Source organism: Chiroxiphia lanceolata, chromosome 6, assembly GCF_009829145.1.
Source record: "Chiroxiphia lanceolata isolate bChiLan1 chromosome 6, bChiLan1.pri, whole genome shotgun sequence".
In the NCBI taxonomy this organism is placed as follows: Eukaryota; Metazoa; Chordata; class Aves; order Passeriformes; family Pipridae; genus Chiroxiphia; species Chiroxiphia lanceolata.
Window position 1 is genome coordinate 41,014,541 of NC_045642.1, and position 13,296 is coordinate 41,027,836.

At 43.5% G+C, this 13,296-nt stretch overlaps 1 protein-coding gene across 1 annotated transcript; it reads right to left on the reverse strand.

Moving 5' to 3' along the window:
• Positions 1–1,672: 1,672 nt before the first annotated feature.
• On the reverse strand, positions 1,673–13,224 carry ALDH6A1 (aldehyde dehydrogenase 6 family member A1). Its single transcript, XM_032690092.1, has 12 exons — positions 13,140–13,224; positions 12,839–12,904; positions 10,660–10,734; positions 9,127–9,288; positions 8,500–8,578; positions 7,634–7,936; positions 6,818–6,939; positions 6,381–6,570; positions 5,501–5,682; positions 3,841–4,020; positions 3,552–3,650; positions 1,673–3,197 (listed from the first exon to the last, which is right to left on the reverse strand). The coding sequence occupies exons 1-12, from the start codon at positions 13,194–13,196 to the stop codon at positions 3,093–3,095; spliced, it is 1,620 nt and encodes a 539-aa protein (XP_032545983.1). The 5' UTR covers positions 13,197–13,224; the 3' UTR covers positions 1,673–3,092.
• Positions 13,225–13,296: the final 72 nt, after the last annotated feature.

The window sequence follows — 13,296 nt, forward strand, 5'->3', positions numbered from 1 at the left end:
TTTAAAAAGTGCTGTTTAAAATGCAGATAATTAGAAAAGATGGTTGCACACAAATGAAAATATCATCCAGGTATTTAGAAGATATCTGGAGAAAGTGCAGGGATAGTCCTGCAATTCTTCAGGGAGCAAGTAACCTTGATAATAGACTGCTTTTGTTACAGGAGAATATGGATTTTAGAATTTCTAAAGGACAGATATAATGGGTTTTAATAGGACAACAGAAAAGTCATGGAAGAAAATTAAGGTGTTTTGAAAGCGAAGGACTGCAGACAATATTAGAAGGTGTTAATTAGTATTCCTTTCCCAGGTGCATGGATGAATGACAGTGTCTTAATGTGATTTACCTAGACGATTTTACCTTTGCAACACAGAAAATACTTCTCCCAACCCAATATTCATTACACATCAGGCCACATTATCAGATTCATCATTTTCTGCAGTGATCCTTCCACATATTCAGATGTTAACACCGTAGACCAAGTAAGGAAGGTGTACACTCTGCATGAACAACAGCCAGCAGCAAGCAACTCGTATGCACTTTTCACTTCGGAAGTTAGCTTCTGAGGAAGGTTGTGAATTCTAGATCCCCTGTCTGCTTGTCATAGGTTCGAAAAGAGATGTTGGAATTTTCTTTCCCCCCTACCCCCACATTTCTCCCGGGATGGGGGGTCGGGGAGGGGTTGGGGGCAGAGCGGAGCTGAACGTGCAGGGCAGCGCAGGAGTGGGGAGAGGGAGAGGTGTCGCGGGAAAGCACGGTGGGCGCAGGGACAGCTGGGGGGTCCCTTGTTCGGGGGCTTTTGGCATTTGGTCTGGGACTGGACAGAGCAGGAGTCTGGGTTTTGGCCGCCTCGTTCTCTTTTCCTGAGAGGAAGTTTTCTTTCCCCACGGGACACCTCGCGGAGAACGACCGAGAGAGAAAGACCGACCCATCTCAGAGCGAGGTATTCTGCTGTTCAAGACTGCCCGTGGGAAAAAGGACTCCTTCATTTCTGACTCCAAGCGCACCTGGCTGCGAACAGCTACAGTCCTGCATTTCTGCCCCCCTCTCCGGGTTGCCACGGGTTTCTCCCCCCCGCCTGGGGAATTGGGACTTCGTTTTGTTTCTTCTGAAAGTTTCTGATTGCACCATTTGTTGTTTATTCAGATTTTGTTAATAAAAAGCTGTTTCTTTTCCTTTTGCACACTTCCATCTGAAGTATCTTAATTTTTAAGTTGTAATCTTGTTAAACTAAGACACTGCTGCACTGCTGCTTTGACTATGTGTTTGAAAATCCATTTGAAATATACTTATTTTCCTCCTTCTTAAAGATCTTATTCTTTCCCAAGCCAGGAGCTTGCAAGACCCTGTACAAAGCACTAGGATTTGGACTAGTGGTTAGAACTCTGTATATAAAAGAGCTGCTAAAGCTTGATGAAGATGTATTTTCAGTTTGTAATCCAGCCGTTTACATGAAGCTTAAGAATTTCTATGATCAAATGATGTGGATGTGGAAACAGAAACAAAGCATTCCTTGAAATGCCATGTGAGGAAATTGGTAAAGAGGTCCTTGAAATACTGTAAAAGGAAGATGTATACCTGGGTTACAGGAGTTGCAGATCATCCTCTGCAAATAGGGAAATAAAACCAACATCACACCTCTATAAGGTCTTACGAAGGAACAATCATATTCTATAGAAATATATTAGCATATTTTTAATTCGTAATCAAATTGCAAGGTGAGAATTTCCCTCTAGTGTATAGCAGAGGAAAAAAAACAAGATACAAACATTAGAGAATGTACAGCAATTGCACTGATATAGAACCGTCAGTTACAAAGCATCTTTACCCGAAGGAAGGATACAAATTGTTCACGTTCAGATTGTTTAATTAGAACAAGTAACAGTTGCAATCATTAGAATAATACTTTTTTCCATGGGTGCTTGAATAAGTTCCCTGCAGATCCCTCATGGCTGCATCATCTTTGAGGAACCAGGAATAAAAATATAGGTTCTCCAGCTCCAAATGCACAGATTCTTAAAAACAGGGTGTTTATACCAAACCTCACTCTTCTCTTGTAAGGAGAACCTGCAGTCCCAAAAGGACATGACTGTGTTTGAGCAAATGTGACAAGGAGTCAATCAATAAACAAAAGAAATACAGCTACAGTGAGGAAAGGAAACCATCAGAACAGGCCTGGCTGCTTTGCAATTAAAAGTAGTTTTTCCTACTGACCTGTTTACTTACTCTCCGTTCCACCCTGACCCACATGATGCTGTGACACAAAGATACATATACATGGTTATGTTTCTGCTTCCACAGTTTCATGATGTTACAGGATGTGTAGGCTTATATCTGTTAGCACAGTAAAAAGGCACCAAACAACTTTCAGGTATAATGGAATTGCCAGCAAGCTGGAGCACACAGGCCACAGACACAACAGGAACAGAAGTTTTCAAGCTGTCAGAGGTACAGTGAAGGTCACTGTACCATACAGAAATTTCTTTCATCCTCAGACATGCAATCAAATACTCTTTCCTGAAAAATCCTTACAAAGCTGTTTCCCAAGTGTTTTGTAAACTCCTCAACAGATGACTGACAACTTGCTGTCTTCATATATGTAAAGTCACTTCTATGAGACACCCAAAGTGTCCCAGTTCAGTCACTCAAAATGACTACTCATCTTTGAGTAAGGTGAACTCAGAATCTTAACATGTAAGATAAAGAGGTAAGTAAAACTGCTACAAGATGTAGCCAGGAGTGAGTCACTAAGGGTAAAGATACTGAAGTGAAAAACAGAATAATGTTCAAGTTCACAGGGTCTGGAAAGAAACACAAATTAAGACCAATCTTGCTGGCTGCTCTTTCAGTTAGATAAGGTTGTTTAGTCTGTGATGGGTTGTAGGAAAAAAAATTAGTTCAGCTAGCCAAAAAACCACTGACAGCAACAGAAAACCCAGACCATAAGTTACATGAACCTGCCTAATCTGCACAGAAATAGATCCTTGAGAAAAGAGCTTTCTATTGATTCCCAAGTAAATGATGACAGTCAGGACAAAGCTGGAAATTGCAGCATAGGAGAAGGGCAACAGGAACAGCATCTGCAAAGGCTGATTTAGTTTCCCATAGTTGGCATAACGACAGCAGGCTTGGCAATGGTGGCATCTTCCTCTTTCCATTGGGAAATGATGGTTTTCAGCTGTGTATAGAACTGCACTCCCTGGAAGAAAGGAGAGACCCAGAGATCAGATGTTTGGCCTTATGAATTCTTCAGGTCCACACCAGTGGTGTATCAAACAGCTTTTGCTTTATCTACACAGGGCTGAGTTTTCCTCAGTGAGAACAATTCTTGTCAGCCTGTTCTTTTTACCAGTTCCCCAAAGATTCTGGTTCTGTGAGAAAGCTTGCTAGTGCTTGCTCTCTTCTCCAGTCTCCTAAAAGACAACTTGCATTTTTACAGTACAGTTTCCAAAGTCTCCTCACTAATGAGGTCTGATGACCGTCTCCCCATTTCCATTTATAATATGATTTATCACAACTCAACCCACTAGAGTTCTCTGAATCAGTAACTTACCTGTTTGCCGTAGAAATTGGTGTCCCCTCTGAAAGAGGCACGAGAGCCAGTGAAAGAGAACATGGGCAGAGGTACTGGGATTGGAACATTGACACCCACCTAAACCAAAGGAAAGCTGCCATATTAGTCACAAAAAGTAGCAGACTGCAGAGCACTCTCCAAAAGCTCCTGCACTTTGTTTCCTTAAATCTGAGGCTGGCTGAGAGGGCAGTGATTAGTCACTACAGCTGAATGGTTACCCACTGTAAAATAGTGAGTGCTAAAAGCAACAATTCTAGCTGGAACATACCTGCCCCACATCTACTAAGTGAGAATACTTCCGAGCTGTGGCTCCATTTGTGGTGAAGATAGCAGTTCCATTTCCATAAGGGTTATTGTTCACCATCTCAATGGCATCATCCAAAGTGTCTGCTTCCATAACCACTAAGACAGGCCCAAAGATTTCCTCCTTGTAACAAGTCATGTTTGGCTGCCAAGACAAACAGCAGAAAAAACAGCTCGTACAAAGGATATAATAAAAATATCCTGGTAAACAGGCTATAAGAAACACATATGCTGTTAATGCTAAGGATATTCCTAGGCTTACTGATCATACTGCATTGCCACAAGTCACGCTTCAGTCCTCCTTGTCTTTTTACCCTTTTCCATGCCCTGTCCTCTATCTAGTCCACTAAAGAAGGCACCACTTTTCATCTTGAGAGTGCTTTCTGCTTTTACTGCCTGCCTAACCTAGGAGGAGACCTTATAGGTCTCCTCTGACCAAGGCTGATTAAGACTGGGATTAATTCAGAATAGTTTACTTCAACTCTTGTTGACAAAGTGACTAGAACCTGCTGTCCTTTCTCACTCAGTATCCAGGATTTATGTCTGACAGTTAGCAACATCTGACAAAAAAACCCCACACAATGCTATCTGGAGAGTACTTTGATTACTAATAGCTAATACGGCAGACTACAAAACATTCATTTGATAAGCTGCAAGTTTTACCTGGCTTATCATATTATTGAACACTATAGAAACAGTATAAGAAAACTTTCACAAAATATCTGTGAAGCTTTTACTTTTGAATACCTAATAATATTTATGACACATGGCAGGAAAGTGAAGTACTTTAAGACATTCAATGAAAATGAGACAAGAAAATTCTGAGTCAGATCAGAAACCTGAATTATATAATAGCATAAAATCAATAAAATCCTAAGAATACAAAGTACAATAGCAGAATGATCAATACTGGGTTTCTATAATGGAATCACTCACCAAAAGGCCCACAAGGAACTGAATACTTGAATATTAAGGAAATCATACCAGCTAATTGCATAAACATAAAAGAATGAATGTAGGTATGGAAACTAACGTGGATGTGTACCAATATCCTACTTATGTTTTCCCATGGTATTGTCCATCTCTTGCACACCATGCATTATATTGAGAGGCCAACTCAAAGAAGTTTTGAATGCATTCAACAACAGAGAGATTTCCTACCTCATCCTATATCATTCTCATGAATATTTCTGCAAATATTTGTTTCTGCAAGTCCTTAAATTGCAAACTGCGAGAATGTGTAACAGAGGATGGAAAACTGTGAGTTTGGCTGTTCATCATATTCTTCCTTAGGCACCTGCTGCTGGCCATTACTACAAATAGTACACTATGCTTGATGGACATTTAGTTTAACACAGTACCAGCTGCCCATTTCTTCTTTTAATTGGCTGCAGTCTGTTCAGTTAAGATGATTAACCTCATTCAGAGTATGTTGCACTACTGTGAATTCTTTTATCACCTCCAGCAGCATTACAGTGAGTACTTCACTGGCACTGTGTCAGGGAAGGTCGAACCATTTATAGGTTTTCCACCTGGTAATTATTGATTACTGACTGACTTGGGTAACCCATTTCTCAGCTGACCCTGCAATATACACTATCAAGCACTGGTTTTGGTCATCTTACCTTGACTTTGGCAAGGATTGTTGGCCCAACAAAATTGCCATTTTCATAACCCTTCACTCTGACATTACGTCCATCCAGGAGAAGGCTGGCACCTTCTTTTACTCCTTTCTCAATTATACGGCAAACCCGTTCCTTAGCTTGGGGACTGATTAGAGGCCCTAGGTCTGCTCCAGGCTGGTCTCCTGTGAAGAGGCAGAGACACCAAGTTTTAATTCTGACAGCTTTCTCTTCATAGGCACCAGGGAGATAACTACATTGGCAGGAAAAATCCGAAAATCCTGATGTTTGTGAACCACAGAATAAAGATTTGAGATATTGACGACCAGGAGTAATAGCCTGCAGCTCCCATAATCAACAAATAAGAGAAGTCATAAGCACAATTTTAGATCACCAGGAAGTCAAAATTCAACAACAGATTCTTCTCAGAAAGGAAACTTCTGCCCTTCTGCAGGACTTTATTGAATATAAACAAAAGGTAATTCTCCTAAAATGAATAGCAGTCTATCTTTTCCAAAGTACTTGTTTCCATTTTTTTTATCATAAGCTGACTACAAATTGGAAGGATCTTGAAATGAGGATGCTGTAAAAATGGTATGTTTGAGTTAAACACAGGATGTAACCTCAAATCTCCAGTTAAAACAAGACTGATCCTGTAAACATGGCATCACAGTCCCACCGGCAAGCTGAATACATATTCCTAACTCCATGTCTAGGGCTGCATTTCCCAATCCAGACAATCTGATAGCTCCTACCTCTACACATCAAACCTACAGTGCCAATAGCTCCAAGGGTCACACCACGGTATTGCAGACAAGCTGACCTAAGAAGCTACAGTTGTACAGAAGTGAAGTACCTTGTAAGAATTTATCACAGTCTGTACCTGCATTTACACGTAGATTTTTGGCTCTGTCCACAAGCTCTGGCAACCATTTCTGAGCTTCTCCCACTAGAATTGCTGTAGACAGGGCCATGCAGCGTTGGCCAGCTGCTCCAAAAGCAGCTCCAACCAGCTGGTTCAAGGTGTTCTCTTTATTGGCATCAGGCATCACCACTCCATGGTTCTTGGCTCCCTGAAACACAACACGCAGAGTCTCCCATTATTAACCACCCCAGCCTGCTTCTTCTCTAGCCCTCTGGCAATGGCTTCATATAGTAGCCATGACTCTGCTACCAACAGGCTGGCAAGAAGGGCAGCCTCATCATTTAACTATCAGCAGTGAAGTCAGCTTCTGCTGCTGAGTAGTGTGGTCTGTCTTAACATTCACAGAAAACAGAGGCAGTCTATGTGCTGAAGTGTGCTCCATTCAGAAGCATTACCATGTTGGCCTGGACTCTCTTGCCATTCTGGGATCCTCTCTCATAGATGTACTCGCCAGCCTGATTAGATCCCACAAAGCTGATTGCTCTGATATCCGGATGGTCACAAATGAAATTCACAGCTTCAAATAGGAAATAATACATTATAACTGTGGTGCACAAATGCTTCCCTCTGTTCCCATCCCATGAGTGCTAAATCTATGTATCTTTCTTAGTACCAAAATTCCTGCATTTTTGTTTCCTACATCTGAGTTCCCCCGAAGCCTGTCTATGCATCTCTCCACTATCTTAGCACATGTACTCCTGTCCCTGTCTTCATACTCCTGGCTCTCTGACATCTCTTCATACTTTGAGCATCTCCCAACATGTCTGAGCAATGCCAAAATGAAATTACTGCTGTCTATTTGTATCATTGTGCCCTGAAACTACTGGTGTGTTGTAAAAAAATAACATGTTAGGAGCCAGAATACTGGTATCCACTGTATATTTAGTGAGGCATTTAATTCTTGTTTAGGCTGCCTTGGAAAACCAAGATGATTTATGTACTTATTTCAGTTGGAGCTTAGGTTGCTAAATAGAAGTTGAGCACTTAAATGCCTTGGGAACTCTGACACCCAATCTCGAAATTTTGTCCACCTGGAAGATCTGGTTCAAGGTGGCAGAGAATCTCCCACTCACCTCCATTAATAGAACTGAAGCATCTGCCCAAACCCATCCAACAGCAGCAGTCTCAGATTCTCCAACTGGTACCTCCCACTGAGCATACACCACAACACTTATACACTCCAGCCATCTCTCAGGAAGGGCCATTATTACCTTCATGTTGTCCATGGATAATATTCAGGGTCCCATCGGGGGCACCAGCATCCTGAAAGAGCTTGGCAAGGAACATGAGTGCTCCTGGTACACGCTCAGATGGTTTCATCAAGAAGGTGTTCCCACAAACCATAGCCATGGGGAACATCCAAAGAGGAATCATGGCTGGGAAATTGAACGGTGCGATTCCAGCACACACACCCAGAGGCAGACGGTAGGTGTAAGTGTCCATGTCTTTAGTGATGGAGGGCATGGTCTCTCCAAGTATGAGGGATGTCACACTGCAAGCATGTTCAACCACCTCTGCAGCAGAAAGGGCAATATGCCACTGGATGATCTGTTAACAGTTAGTCCCCAAACCCCTTTTTCACCACTGCCTTGACCCACCTCTTTCTTCCACCCTCTTCTCCCACAACTTATCCCTCATTGTGCTCCAGAAAATCCCTTTGATCTGCCAAGCTCTGTGAGCAAATCATGAATGGATTCTCTCTGGAGTCCATTATATGCCATCATGATAGGAGCACAGACGCAACAGCCCCGGTACGAGATGCACAAGTACAGTATTATGGTACCACCTGAGACTCAGACTTAGATATCTGGGCACAAACAAGAAGCTTTTATCCCTTTTTAGTAATTTGTGGTGACTCCTAGAAAAAGTAAGGATCTAACAACTTGGAAGTGACTTGATACTCTATTTAAGGGAACTTTTCAGCTTAGAGTTACAATTGCCCCTTTTCTTTCAGTAGGAGGGCTTTAAAGGGAGCAACATGCACAGATTCCCAGAGGAACCAGTTACTCAGGTGACCTCATCCCCTCCTATGGTTTTTCAAAGCCCTTTTTTTTAACAGGAGGAGCCAGCTGCTTACGAAGCCCTCGGAACACATCTCCCTCAGCATCAGCCAGGGTCTTCCCTTGCTCAAAGGTGATGAGTTTGGAAATTTCTTTCTGAAAATGGAACACACAAAGTTTATGAAGGTTAGAAAAGTGCCCACCCATGAAACAGAGTGCAGGGATAAGACAGATGAATAGACAGTTGAACCTCACAATGAGCAGACTGAGCAGAACACAGAGAAACCTATACTGACTGATTTGCTCCTTGTAGACAAGAAGCCAATGACCCACACAGGTGACATTTAAAAAAAGAATCAACCATGGATTGGCTTGTACTCTAATGCTTTCAGGTATCACACCACAGACACACCAAAAAAGCAATTGGGGAAACCCAAAGACACACTAACATACTTGTCTTCATCAACTGGCACATTCTCCATTTTTGGTCTCTTGGTAAAGGGACGAATGCAGAATAATATTCAGTAAAAAGCATTGCCTCTCTGTCCCCATTTGATGCACCTCTTGACAGTGTCTCAGTTGGCTCCTCAATCATGGCAATGCCTCATCAAGAACTCTGTAAATCCCAAGTCTCTCAATTTAATTCCTAAAGTCAGCTGCAATGCATTCAGGGACAGCCATCACACACAGTCATGGTGTCTCACCAGATTGTCTTTGATCAGTTGTTGATAACGCAGAAAGATTTGCTGACGGCTCAAAACAGATGTTTCTGACCAGTTCCAAAAAGCCTTTTTGCAAGAAGCCACAGCTGCTTCCATCTCATTTGCTGTGGCTTTTGGTACACGGCCCACCACTTCATTTGTGGCCTGAAAGAAAAACCAAATTGCATCAAAATTCAACTTTTCCCATCTGTCCCTGCCAACCATTCACCAGTCACTTCCCAGCACACACCTACTATCCTTCTAGAAGGAGCTGTACTTCTGACGGGAGAGCACAAAAGAGACTCCTTCCTTGGTGCATACAAAAGGCCTGGGCTACAACTGCAGTAGTTCTGAAAACCTGCATCTCAAATTAGGCACCCAGAAAACTGCAAATGCAGTGTTCATTTCCAAGTTGGAGTTGAAGTGACTTGTCTACCTTGAAGCTTCTAGAGAGTATAAGGCAAAAGTTTCTGTAAACTGTGGTCTTAACCCTCTGCGTCACCTTGGCTCATCTGCTGTGTCTCTTGCACATTAAATGAGGCACTGTTCCTTTGGGAAAAGCAGTACATAACTGTGTAATTGGCATTGATGTTAGTTTACCTACACCCCTTAGCCAAAGTAATGTTTTTACAAGCAACCTTAGTTCTACAGTATTTTAACTTTAAAAGCTTGACATTAGTAGTTTAACCTCCATCTAATGTTCTCTTAAAAACTAAATCTGCTGTGACATGACAAAAACTTCAGGTATACCACTAAGAAAGAAACTACTCAAAACAAGAGCAAGAAAATTAAATGAGAACATTGGTTGCCACATAGAGACCAAATGAGATACAGGAACATCGCTTGCTGCTCTGATCACTTCCACAAAGCAAATCAAAATAGAGCTTTACTGAGAAAAAATTTAGAAACTGCTGTCCAAATCCTTACAAGAGGGGTCAGAAAGGTCAGAATTCCGAGTGCAACCTCATTTCCATTTGTCTTTGGTGTAGTACTTAGACAAGTATAAGTGCTACTAGTCCAAGATTATTTTGCACTGTATAGCATCCAACTTCTAAATTCTCTGTGATTATTGTGGCTCAGAGGCAGAAACTCTCTGAAAGGAGAGGAGCTTCAGTTATCAGGATTTTTCACCTTGGTCTGAGAGTGATATCAGTCTCTATCAGGACTTCACATTCAGTTGTCATCAAACTACACCCAGCTGATTTCACATACAGGGTGAAAGACACCCTTCAGAAATTTGACATATTGATCACAAAGCCTTTCTATGAGAAATAAAAATATGTAAGCAGAGTTTAAGCTTCCTTTCTGGAGATCAGGGGCTTACTACAAAGGGGAGGTAAAGGAGGTAGTAACTTTTCTGAGACTGACATTTCATGTGAAAAGGAAACTGAGAAGCAATAATCCATCTTAAACTCCAAGCCTAAATCTTTCTCAAGAAATGTATGTATTTTCCCCGTTTGCTACGTCCTTGAAGAGAGGCACAGATCTTTGTTGCACAGTGCTCACTATTATAGAGGCTGAGACCATTTCACTTACCGGGTTGTGGATATCAATCCATTCAGTAGTTTTGGACTCAATAAATTTCCCATCAATGAAGAGTTTGGTTGTTGGCTGTGGAGGATAAAACACTGGACAGTGAGTTATTTTTGTCTCATGGTGCCTAAGCACCAGTGTGCCATATTGCATGCAAGCCTTCATCATTTACTGGTCTGCAAACCACTAGAGTCCAGATCCAGTCTTTACAGCAAGACCCAGCTAACTGCTCTCTGACCCATTTTCTCTCACTTTACACCAAAACAGCCAAAATTCTTTCTAAAAGCATTTATAGAAAAATACATTGCTATGCTTAAGTTTGGAATTATTTCAATCTACTTAATCGTAAGCTGAAAAACTGCAAGTCATAAATGTTCAGAAGAAACAGTTAATAATTCACCTTGTGAGAATTTCATGAACCCAGTGCACACTGTACTATGTGCTTCCTTCCCATCAAGCCACTAAGTAGGTTCATCTTTCCAGTTCATAGCTACAAGCATAAAATCGGACTTTTCCTGCTCCCCACTTGGTTCTGCAACTAAGAGCAAGAAACCTGCATCTGTGGAGTTCACAGTGACTGTCCTGGCAGGCAGCACAGAAAACAGAACCTTCCAACTCAGATGTGAAGCAGGCAAAAGGAAAGTTCAGGTAAACATAGAGCAGAAGGGAAAGCAGGCATAGAAGCTGTAATTAGCACTAGATAGGCAACAAAACTGTATCATGCAGGAAACAGATTAGGACTGTATAAATTAATAAACTAGAAACCAGAAGTTGATACTGGGAGATAAGGAGAGAACTAGGAGAAAGCCAGAACCCGTTAATTATGACACAAACTGTGGCTTGGGGAGAACAGATAAGAGGAAGGGGAAATGGGTCTACTATATGAAGAACAGAAATGGGACAGATCAACAGAACTGGGATGTAAATGCAAATATAACAGGAAACTGAAGAAATTAGGATGTGGAATTATGAGAGAGAGATAAGGACTGGGATGCTATCCAACCTGTAATGAAGGGAAAGAGATCAGAGGAAGAATCATGAATATAAATGGTGTTGGTTGGACAATTAATGACAGCAAAAAGTGGATGAAAACGAAAAAAAAGTGAACAGCAATGAGAGGGCACAAACTAAGAAAGCTTGGAACAAGAAAGCTAGGACGAGAAGAGTAAAATAAGTTTGTTAATGGATAAGCAAGACCTAGTGATTTGGAAGGCAACACTAGGAGAGAATTAAAAATAAAAAGTTGCAGATGATTATGTAGCTGGAATCACACTTGGGGAAGAGAGGCAGAAAGCTGTGCCTATGAAAACACAAAATCCTTTAGAACCTGGAAGGAAGCACAGGAAATCTGATTCTCTTGACTGAGTTTCCCGACTGTCAAGAGAAGGTGCTGGTCTAGTGCTGGTCTGAAGAATGACAAACTCCTATGGCTATCAATCACTGCAGTAGCCCAAGTGCCGAGTATCTGCAATAGAGCTACAAGCTCCTGTACTACAGGACCCACGTGGGCTTCAGTGCAATGGAATTTATGTTTTTTTCAAATAGTTTAATACACATTAAACGAAAAGATTGCACATTGAACGAAAAAATATTTTAATCAAGTCAAGAAATGCTGAATTAATATTGATTGCACTTCTTCCATAAGATCACCACCTTTTCTTTATGTAGAGAATGCCCCTGCTGTGGGAATACGGACGGCAGTAAAGCAGACTATTTGTGGAATCATGGTTTAGCTATTCAGAGTTTGGAGAGTGTGCAGCCACGGACAGCAGAACTAAAAAGGCACCACAACAACTAAAGGTGTTCGATACTGCCCCAAGGAAACCAGATCCTCTCTCTGCCGCAGATGCCATGAGGCCGATCCACAGTCACCAGGAGTAACGGGAGGTGACTCCCTAAGTGGCCGCACCGCGACCCGCGGCGGGAGCTGCCCGGCGAGCATCGCTCAGCTCCGAAGTCCGCTCATGGAACTTTTTTCCGTCCCTCCCGTCGAGCGCGGGGGCAGTTCCGACGTTCCAGAAATACCCACCCGGAGCCACCGGGCGGGGATGGCTGGGGAGCTGCGCCGAGCCGAGCTGAGCCGAGCCGGCACGAACGGCCTTGGCAGGGCAGACCCGAGCGCCCGGGGCTCTCCCGCACCTCCCTTCCCCCGCCGGCCCCGATCCGCGGGACGGGCACTCACCACCGAGGAGGAGGAGAAGGAGGCGGCGACTGCGCTGCTCCAGGGGGCACCGGCTCTCCGTGGCAGCTGGACAGAAGGGGAAGCACAGACCACCTCAGGGCTCCCGTGCGTCCGGCAGCTCCCACCCCCTTCCCCCATCGGCTCCTGCCCGCCCGGGGTCCCGGGGCCAGACTTATTTTACATCAATAACGTGAGTTTAAGCACATTTCTTCCAGCAAATCAAAGCGGTCCCGGAGCCGCGACCCCCCTGCGCCCCACGAGCCGCGGGAGCCGCTGCGGGCCCCGGAGGCCGCCGCCTCACCCTGAGGGCCACTCGGCGCCGCCCGCCCCAGACTCCCCGCGCCGCCGCCGCCGCCATCCCGGCCCAGGGTCGCTGCTCCGCGGCCCCCGACGGCGCCCCCCGCCCCGCCCCGCCCCTCCGCGCCCGAGGCCCCGCCCCCGCGCGGCTCGCAGCCAAT